Genomic DNA, 17,668 nt, shown 5'->3' with positions numbered 1-17,668 from the left:
TTCGCTATTTGCGGTCGTTCGTTCAAAAACAAGGGGTGGCTATTCAAATGATCCGTTCGCAAATTGCAGTCTGTTCCCACCTCTAAGTCTGAACGAGCGAGCAAAACATACGCTCGTTTTTTTTATAAAAACGCCCCCTGGCCGCACGCACCATACGTCATGTCCGCTATTTATTAGATTAATCGAGTACATCGTACAGCGTATGAAATGCTCGCTATTCTTGTGGTTGGTGTTTTCAACCGCTATTTTGCGAGCAGTTCTGAGTTAAAAAAAACCAAATGACGTGGTCAATGACGCTGCTGTATTAAATATGCACTCCCTTAAAACGCCCGTTTTGACCTTTAAGCACGCCTGCGTTCGGATCTCCACTCCCCGTTTTCAAGCACCTTCCCCTGTTACCACCCACATACGCCTCATTCTGTCACTCAAAATAGCAGGCACTCGCTATATTGCGTACCAACGATTTTCGGCCGCACTGACTGGTTCGCGCATGCGTACTAAAAACCGTACGCATGCGCAGATGTGCGAACATTGCTCAGAACGAGCGTACTGCCGCTAGCGAGTGGCTCTGAATGAGGGCCAATGATCCCTATGAATTTCTGAAAAGTTTTAGTGTGTTTTCATCAAAAACAGATCTTACTGACTGCTTTGGGCTGGTTACATTTGGATGTAAGTCAGGTTTAGGACACGCCCCTCAGATTTATCAGTACACGCCCATCACATGTAGGACACGCCTCTCAGATGTATCAGTACGCGCCCATCACATGTAGGACACGCCTCTCAGATGTATCAGTACACGCCCATCACATGTATGACACGCCTCTCAGATTATCAGTACACGCCCATCACATGTAGGACACGCCTCTCAGATGTATCAGTACACGCCCATCACATGTAGGACACGCCTCTCAGATGTATCATTACACGCCCATCACATGTAGGACACGCCTCTCAGATGTATCATTACACGCCCATCACATGTAGGACACGCCTCTCAGATGTATCAGTACACGCCCATCACATGTAGGACACGCCTCTCAGATGTATCATTACACGCCCACTGTAACACGCGCTCTTAGGTGCTGCTTTCACACTCTCCCTGAAATGCTTTTTCAAAAGTAGGCAAGTATGCCGTAAAGCCATGGTGAGGTGTAAGTATACACACGGCTACGCCTGGCGCTGGACTGCCGCTGTTCCTGAGCTGGATGTATCGTCAGGTACACGGGACTAAGGGGCCCGTTTGTCATTAAATATTTGCAGCACATTTAAAAAAATAAATAAATAAACGTTTTTGGGTGATATCTGTAAATATTAAATATCCCCCAGATGTACTATGGAGGGATCACTGTGGTCGCCCCAATTCCGATAGCAGCCACAGCCCCCATAGGTCTTTATAAGGGATGCGATGCTGTCAGATTAACTAAGTACTAGAATGTGAAGCGCCAGGCGCTGTAGTCTATGGGCTGCACTTTGCACAAATGACCTGCGGCAGCCGTCACACATGGGTGGTCAGTAGGTCGCAGTGCATGGGTGGTCAGTAGGCCGCGGTGCATGGCTGGTCAGTCTGCCGCGGCGAATGGGTGGTCAGTCGGCCGCGGCGCATGGGTGGTCAGTCGGCCGCGGCGCATGGGTGGTCAGTCTGCCGCGGTGCATGCGTGGTCAGTGGGCGTGGTGCATGCGCAGAAATCCCAGTAGAAGAGTGACGAAACCGTTGATGCGGTCACTTCACTCCGAGCACAGAGCAGGGACGGGATCCTTTCGGAGCCCCTGTTCCTGTATGTAATAAATCCAGGCGGTATTATCAGACACTGCAATGTGATCATGGGCGGTAATATCGCGTCCGGATCGCAGTCAGTATGTGATGATTGATAAATGGGCCCCTGAGACTTCTCGCTAATGACCCCACATATTACTGATTCTCCCGAGTAACTTCCCCTCATTGTACCTCGGGAGGGATCTTTTTTTCTTTTCCTTGTTTATTGTCTTAGTTTAGTTTTTGTCTTGCAAATTTAATCCTGATCTCTGTGGCATTTTATACTGACCGTTGTTTTTGTCCATGGGGTACAAATGCCTCTATTTGCCTCTATTTGTATGTAGCTCGCAAACACTGCGCAACGTTATTATAGTTCCCACCGGCTGTCAGTATTGCTCATACAGCATATTGTCCAGTGTGTATGAGCCTTTACATGCACCAGCTGGCCGCATAGCCCCTGCCCTGCCCTGCTGGTGTCTCTAGCTCACTGAGCCATCCTGGCAGCACTTTCAGTTTCTGTTGCCGCTGGTAATGACTACAAAGCCACATCTGGGGGTCTTTGGGGAGTTGTACAGGAAATGACATCCTGGAGGAATACTTTCCCTTTATCCCAGTGACACGAACATTCCCAGCCTGAGACGCAGCATGTTAGGGAGCAGGATGTACAGGACAGGCACAGACAGGGGAACATAACAGCGTGCGCTCAGCCCATACCCTGAGCTGGGGTCACAGTAACACCGCTTCTAATTTCATACATGCAGAAAGACACAAGCGCCCAAGCTGGTAACGTTCTGTCACAGACGGGAGAGCCGGACACACCGCGGTCACCACAGCGACAATGCCGAGAGGATGTGTGATATTTCTCTGTAAGTATTGGCCGGGATCCTCCCGCACATCTGCACTTATACATAGAACTTGGATACAATAATCCTTTGTTCCACTTTATTTTTTGATGGGTGCTGCCCGGGGTTATCTGGGAGAGAAGTTATAGGACGTGCCCAGCCACTACAGGGGGCAGTCAGACCAGCAGGGTATATAAACCAATACTGGGAGCCACGGTGACATTCAGCCTAATGACAAAGGGTTCTGCTTCCAGATGTTACCCCTAGAGCAAAGAAGGAACGCTGGGAGATCAGGTAATGGGAATGCAGCCATGTACCAACTCCTAGGGGTACATTTACTACAGTGAGAGGTTTTATTAGTGAGTTTTAGAAGAGATGTTGCCCACAGAAACCAATCAGACTCTAGCTATAATCTTCTAGGAGGTGCTAGTTAAATGTTAAGTAGAATCTGATTGGTTGCTATGGGCAACATCTCTTCTAAAACTCACTAAAAAAAACGCTCACTTTAGTAAATTTACCCCCTAGACTCTAGTGGGGAAATTTACTAAGATTCGCGAGTTTAGGCTTTTTTTTTTTTTTTTTTCAACTTGCAAATTTACTAATAACAAACTCGGGAGAGATTTCTATATTTACACTGAAAAACTCGGGTGAGAATACAAACTATGCTGAATACAGCATCGACCAAACTCGAAAGATACAACTCGGGAATTTACCAATCTTGGGTGTAATTGTAGCAAACTCGGACATAAATAGAAGTGTGAAACAGACCACCTGCTGAGCTGCGAGTTTGGCAGAAACATACACAGATCAATGACGTAACGTCCCCCCCCAAAAAAAAACAGAACCAGCCAGTCCTGGTTCCTAAAAGTATGGGGTAAAAACGAGTAGGGTTCCCCCCTATTTTAGGAACCAGCACTGGGCTGCTGAGCCTGTCCTTTAAAAATTGTGTAGGGCTCGTCCTATATTTAAAACCAGCACTGGGCTGAAATCTAGCGGGGGTGTACTGTCACAGCCAGGGGACCCTTTCATCGGGTCTCTACGGACAATGCATCATCACCCCGAGCCAGTCAGCCCAAGCCGGGGATCTCAGGAGAGGTGGGGACCCCCCCCAATAAAGGGGTCTCCCCCCTCTCCCGAGCACCCCAGTCTTAAGCTGAAGCCCGGGGCTCTTCCCTGCACCCCTGGAGCAGTGGGTGCAGGGGTAATAGTGAAAATAGAGTAAAACTTTTTTTTTTTTACAGTGAAACTACAGGTGCCAGCGTGGCGTGACTCTGTAGCGCTGAGCATCTTTTCGTGCAACTTTTTACCTTCAAATGCATCTTATTCACACAGCGACTAGAACGCACAAGTAGCTTCTGCTGATTACAATGATATGCGACATGTCTATGTTCTGTGTGTGACTGCGGGTGTATGTGTAATGCTATGTTACAGTGTTACAGCTGCTGATTAAAATGATATGTAGCATGTCTATGTTCGGTGTGTGACTGCGGGTGTATGTGCATGCTATATGCTACTTTACAGTGTTACAGCTGCTGATTACAATGATATGTAGCATGTCTATGTTCTGTGTGTGTGACTGCGGGTGTATGTGTAATGCTACGTTACAGTGTTACAGCTGGTGATTAAAATGATATGCGACATGTCTATGTTCTGTGTGTGACTGCGGGTGTATGTGTATGTGTAATGCTACGTTACAGTGTTACAGCTGCTGATAACAATGATATGTAGCATGTCAATGTTCTGTGTGTGTGACTGCGGGTGTATGTGCATGTGTAATGCTACGTTACAGTGTTACAGCTGCTGAGTACAATGATATGTAGCATGTCTATGTTCTGTGTGTGACTGCGGGTGTATGTGCATGTGTAATGCTACGTTACAGTGTTACAGCTGCTGAGTACAATGATATGCGACATGTCTATGTTCTGTGTGTGACTGCGGGTGTATGTGCATGTGTAATGCTACGTTACAGTGTTACAGCTGCTGATTACAATGATATGTAGCATGTCTATGTTCTGTGTGTGACTGCCGCTGTATCTGCATGTGTAATGCTACGTTACAGTGTTACAGCTGCTGATTAAAATGATATGCGACATGTCTATGTTCTGTGTGTGACTGCGGGTGTATGTGCATGTGTAATGCTATGTTACAGTGTTACAGCTGCTGATTACAGTGATATGTAGCATGTCTATGTTCTGTGTGTGACTGCGGGTGTATGTGCATGTGTAATGCTATGTTACAGTGTTACAGCTGCTGATTACAATGATATGTAGCATGTCTATGTTCTGTGTGACTGCGGGTGTATGTGCATGTGTAATGCTACGTTACAGTGTTACAGCTGCTGATTACAATGATATGTAGCATGTCTATGTTCTGTGTGTGACTGCGGGTGTATCTTCATGTGTAATGCTATGTTACAGCTGCTGATTACAATGATATGTAGCATGTCTATGTTCTGTGTGTGTGACTGCGGTGTATCTGCATGTGTAATGCTACGATACAGTGTTACAGCTGCTGATTACAGTGATATGCAGCATGCCTATGTTCTGTGTGTGACTGCGGCTGTATCTGCATGTGTAATGCTACGTTACAGTATTACAGCCGCTGATTACAATGATATGCAGCATGTCTATGTTCTGTGTGTGACTGCGGGTGTATGTGTATGTGTAATGCTACGCTACAGTGTTACAGCTGCTGAGTACAATGATATGTAGCATGTCTATGTTCTGTGTGTGTGACTGCGGTGTATCTGCATGTGTAATGCTACGATACAGTGTTACAGCTGCTGATTACAGTGATATGCAGCATGCCTATGTTCTGTGTGTGACTGCGGCTGTATCTGCATGTGTAATGCTACGTTACAGTATTACAGCCGCTGATTACAATGACATGCAGCATGTCTATGTTCTGTGTGTGACTGCGGGTGTATGTGTATGTGTAATGCTACGTTACAATGTTACAGCTGCTGATTACAATGATATACAGCATGTCTATGTTCTGTGTGTGTGACTGCGGGTGTATGTGCATGTGTAATGCTACGTTACAGTGTTACAGCTGGTGATTACAATGATATGCAGCATGTCTATGTTCTGTGTGTGACTGCGGGTGTATCTGCATGTGTAATACTACGTTACAGTGTTACAGCTGCTGATTACAATGATATGTAGCATGTCTATGTTCTGTGTGTGCATGCAGGTGTATGTGCATGTGTAATGCTATGTTACAGTGTTACAGCTGCTGATTACAATGATATGTAGCATGTCTATGTTCTGTGTGTGACTGCGGGTGTATGTGCATGTGTAATGCTACGTTACAGTGTTACAGCTGCTGAGTACAATGATATGTAGCATGTCTATGTTCTGTGTGTGACTGCGGGTGTATCTGCATGTGTAATGCTACGTCTCAGTGTTACAGCCGCTGATTACAATGATATGTAGCATGTCTATGTTCTGTGTGTGACTGCGGGTGTATCTGCATGTGTAATGCTATGTTACAGTGTTACACCTGCTGATTACAATGATATGTAGCATGCCTATGTTCTGTGTGTGTGACTGCGGGTGTATGTGCATGTGTAATGCTACATTACAGTGTTACAGCTGCTGATTACAATGATATGTAGCATGTCTATGTTCTGTGTGTGTGACTGCGGGTGTATGTGCATGTGTAATGCTATGTTACAGTGTTACAGCTGCTGATTACAATGATATGTAGCATGTTTATGTTCTGTGTGTGACTGCGGGTGTATGTGTATGTGTAATGCTATGTTACAGTGTTACAGCTGCTGATTACAATGATATGTAGCATGCCTATGTTCTGTGTGTGACTGCGGGTGTATCTTCATGTGTAATGCTATGTTACAGCTGCTGATTACAATGATATGTAGCATGTCTATGTTCTGTGTGTGTGACTGCGGGTGTATCTGTATGTGTAATGCTACGTTACAGTGTTACAGCTGCTGATTACAATGATATGTAGCATGTCTATGTTCTGTGTGTGTGACTGCGGGTGTATCTGTATGTGTAATGCTACGTTACAGTGTTACAGCTGCTGATTACAGTGATATGTAGCATGCCTATGTTCTGTGTGTGACTGCGGCTGTATCTGCATGTGTAATGCTACGTTACAGTATTACAGCCGCTGATTACAATGATATACAGCATGTCTATGTTCTCTCTATGTGTGTGTGACTGTATCAGCATGTGAGACGCTACGTTACAGTATTACAGCCGCTGATTACAATGATATGTACCATGTCTATGTTCTCTGTGTGACTGCGGGTGTATGTGTATGTGTAATGCTACGTTACAGTGTTACAGCTGCTGATTACAATGATATGCAGCATGTCTATGTTCTGTGTGTGACTGCGGGTGTATGTGTATGTGTAATGCTACGTTACAGTGTTACACCTGCTGAGTACAATGATATGCAGCATGTCTATATTCTGTGTGTGACTGCAGGTGTATGTGCATGTGTAATGCTACGTTACAGTGTTACAGATGCTGAGTACAATGATATGTAGCATGTCTATGTTCTGTGTGTGACTGCGGGTGTATGTGTATGTGTAATGCTACGTTACAGTGTTACAGCTGCTGAGTACAATGATATGTAGCATGTCTATGTTCTGTGTGTGACTGCAGGTGTATCTGTATGTGTAATGCTACGTTACAGTGTTATAGCTGCTGATTACAATGATATGTAGCATGTCTATGTTCTGTGTGTGACTGCGGGTGTATGTGTAATGCTATGTTACAGTGTTACAGCTGCTGATTGCAATGATATGTTGCATGTCTATGTTCTGTGTGTGACTACGGGTGTATGTGCATGTGTAATGCTACGTTACAGTGTTACAGCTGCTGATTACAATGATATGTAGCATGCCTATGTTCTGTGTGTGACTGCGGGTGTATGTGCATGTGAAATGCTATGTTACAGTGTTACAGCTGCTGATTACAATGATATGTTGCATGTCTATGTTCTGTGTGTGACTGCGGGTGTATCTGTATGTGTAATGCTACGTTACAGTGTTACAGCTGCTGAGTACAATGATATGTAGCATGTCTATGTTCTGTGGGTGACTGCGGGTGTATGTGCATGTGTAATGCTATGTTACAGTGTTACAGCTGCTGATTACAATGATATGTTGCATGTCTATGTTCTGTGTGTGACTGCGGGTGTATGTGCATGTGTAATGCTACGTTACAGTGTTACAGCTGCTGATTACAATGATATGTAGCATGTCTATGTTCTGTGTGTGTGACTGCGGGTGTATGTGCATGTGTAATGCTACGTTACAGTGTTACAGCTGCTGATTACAATGATATGTAGCATGTCTATGTTCTGTGTGTGACTGCGGGTGTATGTGCATGTGTAATGCTACGTTACAGTGTTACAGCTGCTGATTACAATGATATGTAGCATGTCTATGTTCTGTGTGTGACTGCGGGTGTATGTATAATGCTACGTTACAGTGTTACAGCTGCTGATTACAATGATATGTAGCATGTCTATGTTCTGTGTGTGACTGCGGGTGTATGTGTATGTGTAATGCTACGTTACAGTGTTACATCTGCTGATTACAATGATATGTAGCATGTCTATGTTCTGTGTGTGTGACTGCAGGTGTATCTGTATGTGTAATGCTACGTTACAGTGTTACAGCTGCTGAGTACAATGATATGTAGCATGTCTATGTTCTGTGTGTGAATGCGGGTGTATGTGTATGTGTAATGCTATGTTACAGTGTTACAGCTGCTGATTACAATGATATGTAGCATGTCTATGTTCTGTGTGTGTGACTGCGGGTGTATGTGTATGTGTAATGCTACGTTACAGTGTTACAGCTGCTGAGCACAATGATATGTAGCATGCCTATGTTCTGTGTGTGTGACTGCAGGTGTATCTGCATGTGTAATGCTACGTTACAGTGTTACAGCTGCTGATTACAATGATATGTAGCATGTCTATGTTCTGTGTGACTGCAGGTGTATCTGCATGTGTAATGCTACGTTACAGTGTTACAGCTGCTGATTACAATGATATGTAGCATGTCTATGTTCTGTGTGTGACTGCGGGTGTATGTGCATGTGTAATGCTACATTACAGTGTTACACCTGGTGATTACAATGATATGTAGCATGTCTATGTTCTGTGTGTGTGACTGCGGGTGCATGTGTAATGCTACGTTACAGTGTTACAGCTGCTGATTACAATGATATGCAGCATGTCTATGTTCTGTGTGTGTGACTGCGGGTGTATGTGCATATGTAATGCTACGTTACAGTGTTACAGCTGCTGAGTACAATGATATGTAGCATGTCTATGTTCTGTGTGTGACTGCGGGTGTATATGTATGTGTAATGCTACGTTACAGTGTTACAGCTGCTGATTACAATGATATGTAGCATGTCTATGTTCTGTGTGTGACTGCGGGTGTATCTGTATGTGTAATGCTATGTTACAGTGTTACAGCTGCTGATTACAATGATATGTAGCATGTCTATGTTCTGTGTGTGACTGCGGGTGTATGTGTATGTCTAATGCTACGTTACAGTGTTACAGCTGCTGAGCACAATGATATGTAGCATGTCTATGTTCTGTGTGTGTGACTGCGGGTGTATGTGTATGTGTAATGCTACGTTACAGTGTTACAGCTGCTGAGTACAATGATATGTAGCATGTCTATGTTCTGTGTGTGTGACTGCGGGTGTATGTGCATGTGTAATGCTACGTTACAGTGTTACAGCTGCTGAGTACAATGATATGTAGCATGTCTATGTTCTGTGTGTGACTGCGGGTGTATGTGTATGTGTAATGCTACGTTACAGTGTTACAGCTGCTGAGCACAATGATATGTAGCATGTCTATGTTCTGTGTGTGTGACTGCGGGTGTATGTGCATGTGTAATGCTACATTACAGTGTTACAGCTGCTGAGTACAATGATATGTAGCATGTCTATGTTCTGTGTGTGACTACGGGTGTATGTGTATGTGTAATGCTACGTTACAGTGTTACAGCTGCTGAGCACAATGATATGTAGCATGTCTATGTTCTGTGTGTGACTGCGGGTGTATGTGCATGTGTAATGCTACGTTATAGTGTTACAGCTGCTGATTACAATGATATGTAGCATGTCTATGTTCTGTGGGTGACTGCGGGTGTATCTGTATGTGTAATGCTACGTTACAGTGTTACAGCTGCTGAATACAATGATATGTAGCATGTCTATGTTCTGTGGGTGACTGCGGGTGTATGTGTATGTGTAATGCTATGTTACAGTGTTACAGCTGCTGATTACAATGATATGTAGCATGTCTATGTTCTGTGGGTGACTGCGGGTGTATGTGCATGTGTAATGCTATGTTACAGTGTTACAGCTGCTGAGTACAATGATATGTAGCATGTCTATGTTCTGTGTGTGACTGCGGGTGTATGTGCATGTGTAATGCTACGTTACAGTGTTACAGCTGCTGATTACAATGATATGTTGCATGTCTATGTTCTGTGTGTGACTGCGGGTGTATGTGCATGTGTAATGCTACGTTACAGTGTTACAGCTGCTGATTACAATGATATGTAGCATGTCTATGTTCTGTGTGTGTGACTGCGGGTGTATGTGCATGTGTAATGCTACGTTACAGTGTTACAGCTGCTGATTACAATGATATGTAGCATGTCTATGTTCTGTGTGTGTGACTGCGGGTGTATGTGTATGTGTAATGCTACGTTACAGTGTTACAGCTGCTGATTACAATGATATGTAGCATGTCTATGTTCTGTGTGTGACTGCGGGTGTATGTGCATGTGTAATGCTACTTTACAGTGTTACAGCTGCTGATTACAATGATATGTAGCATGTCTATGTTCTGTGTGTGACTGCGGGTGTATGTGTATGTGTAATGCTACGTTACAGTGTTACAGCTGCTGATTACAACAATGATATGTAGCATGTCAATGTTCTGTGTGTGACTACGGGTGTATGTGTATGTGTAATGCTACATTACAGTGTTACAGCTGCTGAGCACAATGATATGTAGCATGTCTATGTTCTGTGTGTGTGACTGCGGGTGTATGTGTAATGCTACGTTACAGTGTTACAGCTGCTGAGTACAATGATATGTAGCATGTCTATGTTCTGTGGGTGACTGCGGGTGTATGTGCATGTGTAATGCTATGTTACAGTGTTACAGCTGCTGAGTACAATGATATGTTACATGTCTATGTTCTGTGTGTGACTGCTGGTGTATGTGCATGTGTAATGCTAGGTTACAGTGTTACAGCTGCTGATTACAATGATATGTAGCATGTCTATGTTCTGTGTGTGTGACTGCGGGTGTATGTGTATGTGTAATGCTACGTTACAGTGTTACAGCTGCTGATTACAATGATATGTAGCATGTCTATGTTCTGTGTGTGTGACTGCGGGTGTATGTGTATGTGTAATGCTACGTTACAGTGTTACAGCTGCTGATTACAATGATATGTAGCATGTCTATATTCTGTGTGTGACTGCGGGTGTATGTGTAATGCTACTTTACAGTGTTACAGCTGCTGATTACAATGATATGTAGCATGTCTATGTTCTGTGTGTGACTGCGGGTGTATGTGTATGTGTAATGCTACGTTACAGTGTTACAGCTGCTGATTACAATGATATGTAGCATGTCTATGTTCTGTGTGTGACTGCGGGTGTATGTGCATGTGTAATGCTACGTTACAGTGTTACAGCTGCTGATTACAATGATATGTAGCATGTCTATGTTCTGTGTGTGACTGCGGGTGTATGTGCATGTGTAATGCTACGTTACAGTGTTACAGCTGCTGAGTACAATGATATGTAGCATGTCTATGTTCTGTGTGTGACTGCGGGTGTATGTGTATGTGTAATGCTACGTTACAGTGTTATAGCTGCTGAGTACAATGATATGTAGCATGTCTATGTTCTGTGTGTGACTGCGGGTGTATGTGCATGTGTAATGCTACGTTACAGTGTTACAGCTGCTGATTAAAATGATATGTAGCATGTCTATGTTCTGTGTGTGACTGTGGGTGTATGTGCATGTGTAATGCTACGTTACAGTGTTACAGCTGCTGATTACAATGATATGTAGCATGTCTATGTTCTGTGTGTGACTGCGGGTGTATGTGCATGTGTAATGCTACGTTACAGTGTTACAGCTGCTGATTACAATGATATGTAGCATGTCTATGTTCTGTGTGTGACTGCGGGTGTATGTGTAATGCTACGTTACAGTGTTACATCTGCTGATTACAATGATATGTAGCATGCCTATGTTCTGTGTGTGTGACTGCAGGTGTATCTGTATGTGTAATGCTACGTTACAGTGTTACAGCTGCTGATTACAATGATATGTAGCATGTCTATGTTCTGTGTGTGACTGCGGGTGTATGTGTAATGCTACATTACAGTGTTACAGCTGCTGATTACAATGATATGTAGCATGTCTATGTTCTGTGTGTGACTGCGGGTGTATGTGTATGTGTAATGCTACGTTACAGTGTTACAGCTGCTGAGTACAATGATATGTAGCATGTCTATGTTCTGTGTGTGTGACTGCGGGTGTATGTGTATGTGTAATGCTACGTTACAGTGTTACAGCTGCTGATTACAATGATATGTAGCATGTCTATGTTCTGTGTGTGACTGCGGGTGTATGTGTATGTGTAATGCTACGTTACAGTGTTACAGCTGCTGAGTACAATGATATGTAGCATGTCTATGTTCTGTGTGTGTGACTGCGGGTGTATGTGTATGTGTAATGCTACGTTACAGTGTTACATCTGCTGATTACAATGATATGTAGCATGTCTATGTTCTGTGTGTGACTGCGGGTGTATCTGTATGTGTAATGCTACGTTACAGTGTTACAGCTGCTGATTACAATGATATGTAGCATGTCTATGTTCTGTGTGTGTGACTGCGGGTGTATCTGTATGTGTAATGCTACGTTACAGTGTTACAGCTGCTGATTACAATGATATGTAGCATGTCTATGTTCTGTGTGTGTGACTGCGGGTGTATGTGTATGTGTAATGCTACGTTACAGTGTTACAGCTGCTGATTACAATGATATGTAGCATGTCTATGTTCTGTGTGTGACTGCGGGTGTATGTGTATGTGTAATGCTACGTTACAGTGTTACAGCTGCTGAGTACAATGATATGTAGCATGTCTATGTTCTGTGTGTGACTGCGGGTGTATGTGTATGTGTAATGCTACATTACAGTGTTACAGCTGCTGATTACAATGATATGTAGCATGTCTATATTCTGTGTGTGACTGCGGGTGTATGTGTAATGCTACGTTACAGTGTTACAGCTGCTGAGTACAATGATATGTTGCATGTCTATGTTCTGTGTGTGACTGCGGGTGTATGTGCATGTGTAATGCTACGTTACATTGTTACCGCTGCTGATTACAATGATATGTAGCATGTCTATATTCTGTGTGTGACTGCGGGTGTATGTGTAATGCTACGTTACAGTGTTACCGCTGCTGATTACAATGATATGTAGCATGTCTTTGTTCTGTGTGTGACTGCGGGTGTATGTGCATGTGTAATGCTACGTTACAGTGTTACAGCTGCTGATTACAATGATATGTAGCATGTCTATGTTCTGTGTGTGTGACTGCGGTTGTATGTGCATGTGTAATGCTACGTTACAGTGTTACAGCTGCTGATTACAATGATATGTAGCATGTCTATGTTCTGTGTGTGACTGCGGGTGTATGTGTATGTGTAATACTATGTTACAGTGTTACAGCTGCTGATTACAATGATATGTAGCATGTCTATGTTCTGTGTGTGACTGCGGGTGTATGTGTATGTGTAATACTATGTTACAGTGTTACAGCTGCTGAGTACAATGATATGTAGCATGTCTATGTTCTGTGTGTGACTGCGGGTGTATGTGCATGTGTAATGCTACGTTACAGTGTTACAGCTGCTGAGTACAATGATATGTAGCATGTCTATGTTCTGTGTGTGACTGCGGGTGTATGTGTAATGCTACGTTACAGTGTTACAGCTGCTGATTACAATGATATGTAGCATGTCTATGTTCTGTGTGTGACTGCGGGTGTATGTGTAATGCTACGTTACAGTGTTACAGCTGCTGAGCACAATGATATGTAGCATGTCTATGTTCTGTGTGTGACTGCGGGTGTATCTGTATGTGTAATGCTACGTTACAGTGTTACAGCTGCTGAGTACAATGATATGTAGCATGTCTATGTTCTGTGTGTGTGACTGCGGGTGTATGTGTAATGCTACGTTACAGTGTTACAGCTGCTGATTACAATGATATGTAGCATGTCTATGTTCTGTGTGTGACTGCGGGTGTATGTGTAATGCTACGTTACAGTGTTACAGCTGCTGAGTACAATGATATGTAGCATGTCTATGTTCTGTGTGTGACTGCGGGTGTATCTGTATGTGTAATGCTACGTTACAGTGTTACAGCTGCTGAGTACAATGATATGTAGCATGTCTATGTTCTGTGTGTGTAACTGCGGGTGTATGTGCATGTGATACGCTACGTTACAGTGTTACAGCTGCTGATTACAATGATATACAGCATGTCTATGTTCTGTGTGTGACTGCGGGTGTATGTGCATGTGTAATGCTACGTTACAGTGTTACAGCTGCTGAGCACAATGATATGTAGCATGTCTATGTTCTGTGTGTGTGACTACGGGTGTATGTGTAATGCTACGTTACAGTGTTACAGCTGCTGATTACAATGATATGTAGCATGTCTATGTTCTGTGTGTGACTGCGGGTGTATGTGTAATGCTACGTTACAGTGTTACAGCTGCTGAGTACAATGATATGTAGCATGTCTATGTTCTGTGTGTGACTGCGGGTGTATGTGCATGTGTAATGCTACGTTACAGTGTTACAGCTGCTGAGCACAATGATATGTAGCATGTCTATGTTCTGTGTGTGTGACTGCGGGTGTATGTGTAATGCTACGTTACAATGTTACAGCTGCTGATTACAATGATATGTAGCATGTCTATGTTCTCTGTGTGACTGCGGGTGTATGTGTAATGCTACGTTACAGTGTTACAGCTGCTGATTACAATGATATGCAGCATGTCTATGTTCTGTGTGTGACTGCGGGTGTAGGTGTATGTGTAATGCTACGTTACAGTGTTACACCTGCTGAGTACAATGATATGCAGTATGTCTTTATTCTGTGTGTGACTGCGGGTGTATGTGCATGTGTAATGCTACGTTACTGTGTTACAGATGCTGAGTACAATGATATGTAGCATGTCTATGTTCTGTGTGTGACTGCGGGTGTATGTGTATGTGTAATGCTACGTTACAGTGTTACAGCTGCTGAGTACAATGATATGTAGCATGTCTATGTTCTGTGTGTGACTGCAGGTGTATCTGTATGTGTAATGCTACGTTACAGTGTTATAGCTGCTGATTACAATGATATGTAGCATGTCTATATTCTGTGTGTGACTGCGGGTGTATGTGTATGTGTAATGCTACGTTACAGTGTTACAGCTGCTGATTACAATGATATGTAGCATGTCTATGTTCTGTGTGTGTGACTGCGGGTGTATGTGCATGTGTAATGCTACGTTACAGTGTTACAGCTGCTGATTACAATGATATGTAGCATGTCTATATTCTGTGTGTGACTGCGGGTGTATGTGTATGTGTAATGCTACGTTACAGTGTTACAGCTGCTGATTACAATGATATGTTACATGTCTATGTTCTGTGTGTGTGACTGCAGGTGTATGTGCATGTGTAATGCTACGTTACAGTGTTACAGCTGCTGATTACAATGATATGTAGCATGTCTATGTTCTGTGTGTGACTGCGGGTGTATGTGTAATGCTATGTTACAGTGTTACAGCTGCTGATTACAATGATATGTTGCATGTCTATGTTCTGTGTGTGACTACGGGTGTATGTGCATGTGTAATGCTACATTACAGTGTTACAGCTGCTGATTACAATGATATGTAGCATGCCTATGTTCTGTGTGTGACTGCGGGTGTATGTGCATGTGAAATGCTATGTTACAGTGTTACAGCTGCTGATTACAATGATATGTTGCATGTCTATGTTCTGTGTGTGACTGCGGGTGTATCTGTATGTGTAATGCTACGTTACAGTGTTACAGCTGCTGAGTACAATGATATGTAGCATGTCTATGTTCTGTGGGTGACTGCGGGTGTATGTGCATGTGTAATGCTATGTTACAGTGTTACAGCTGCTGATTACAATGATATGTTGCATGTCTATGTTCTGTGTGTGACTGCGGGTGTATGTGCATGTGTAATGCTACGTTACAGTGTTACAGCTGCTGATTACAATGATATGTAGCATGTCTATGTTCTGTGTGTGTGACTGCGGGTGTATGTGCATGTGTAATGCTACGTTACAGTGTTACAGCTGCTGATTACAATGATATGTAGCATGTCTATGTTCTGTGTGTGACTGCGGGTGTATGTGCATGTGTAATGCTACGTTACAGTGTTACAGCTGCTGATTACAATGATATGTAGCATGTCTATGTTCTGTGTGTGACTGCGGGTGTATGTATAATGCTACGTTACAGTGTTACAGCTGCTGATTACAATGATATGTAGCATGTCTATGTTCTGTGTGTGACTGCGGGTGTATGTGTATGTGTAATGCTACGTTACAGTGTTACATCTGCTGATTACAATGATATGTAGCATGTCTATGTTCTGTGTGTGTGACTGCAGGTGTATCTGTATGTGTAATGCTACGTTACAGTGTTACAGCTGCTGAGTACAATGATATGTAGCATGTCTATGTTCTGTGTGTGAATGCGGGTGTATGTGTATGTGTAATGCTATGTTACAGTGTTACAGCTGCTGATTACAATGATATGTAGCATGTCTATGTTCTGTGTGTGACTGCGGGTGTATGTGTATGTGTAATGCTACGTTACAGTGTTACAGCTGCTGAGCACAATGATATGTAGCATGCCTATGTTCTGTGTGTGTGACTGCAGGTGTATCTGCATGTGTAATGCTACGTTACAGTGTTACAGCTGCTGATTACAATGATATGTAGCATGTCTATGTTCTGTGTGTGTGACTGCGGGTGTATGTGCATGTGTAATGCTACGTTACAGTGTTACACCTGGTGATTACAATGATATGTAGCATGTCTATGTTCTGTGTGTGTGACTGCGGGTGCATGTGTAATGCTACGTTACAGTGTTTCAGCTGCTGATTACAATGATATGCAGCATGTCTATGTTCTGTGTATGTGCATATGTAATGCTACGTTACAGTGTTACAGCTGCTGAGTACAATGATATGTAGCATGTCTATGTTCTGTGTGTGTGACTGCGGGTGTATGTGTATGTGTAATGCTACGTTACAGTGTTACAGCTGCTGAGTACAATGATATGTAGCATGTCTATGTTCTGTGTGTGACTGCGGGTGTATGTGTATGTGTAATGCTACGTTACAGTGTTACAGCTGCTGAGCACAATGATATGTAGCATGTCTATGTTCTGTGTGTGTGACTGCGGGTGTATGTGCATGTGTAATGCTACGTTACAGTGTTACAGCTGCTGAGTACAATGATATGTAGCATGTCTATGTTCTGTGTGTGACTACGGGTGTATGTGTATGTGTAATGCTACGTTACAGTGTTACAGCTGCTGAGCACAATGATATGTAGCATGTCTATGTTCTGTGTGTGACTGCGGGTGTATGTGCATGTGTAATGCTACGTTATAGTGTTACAGCTGCTGATTACAATGATATGTAGCATGTCTATGTTCTGTGTGTGACTGCGGGTGTATCTGTATGTGTAATGCTACGTTACAGTGTTACAGCTGCTGAATACAATGATATGTAGCATGTCTATGTTCTGTGGGTGACTGCGGGTGTATGTGTATGTGTAATGCTATGTTACAGTGTTACAGCTGCTGATTACAATGATATGTAGCATGTCTATGTTCTGTGGGTGACTGTGGGTGTATGTGCATGTGTAATGCTATGTTACAGTGTTACAGCTGCTGAGTACAATGATATGTAGCATG

The 17,668-nt window shown here is 43.2% G+C and overlaps 1 protein-coding gene across 3 annotated transcripts in view; it reads left to right on the top strand.

Annotated features, from left to right (window-relative positions):
- IL34 (interleukin 34) overlaps positions 1–17,668 on the top strand; it is an 85,480-nt gene that overhangs the window by 23,303 nt on the left and 44,509 nt on the right. For 2 of the 3 annotated variants that reach the window (XM_088446228.1, XM_088446226.1), the window contains exon 1: positions 2,321–2,619. In XM_088446228.1, coding sequence (XP_088302354.1) covers positions 2,592–2,619 — 28 coding nt within the window. In that variant the 5' untranslated portion in view covers positions 2,321–2,591. Of the gene's footprint in view, positions 1–2,320; positions 2,620–17,668 lie in introns of those variants that run through there. The other variant, XM_088446227.1, reaches the window with a different exon arrangement.

The sequence above is a fragment of the Taudactylus pleione genome, unplaced genomic scaffold, assembly GCF_031769625.1.
Source record: "Taudactylus pleione unplaced genomic scaffold, aTauple2 ptg000394l, whole genome shotgun sequence".
NCBI classification, from domain to species: Eukaryota; Metazoa; Chordata; class Amphibia; order Anura; family Myobatrachidae; genus Taudactylus; species Taudactylus pleione.
The sequence above is the reverse complement of the archived record's forward strand: the minus strand, read 5'-3'. Positions and strand labels throughout refer to the sequence as shown.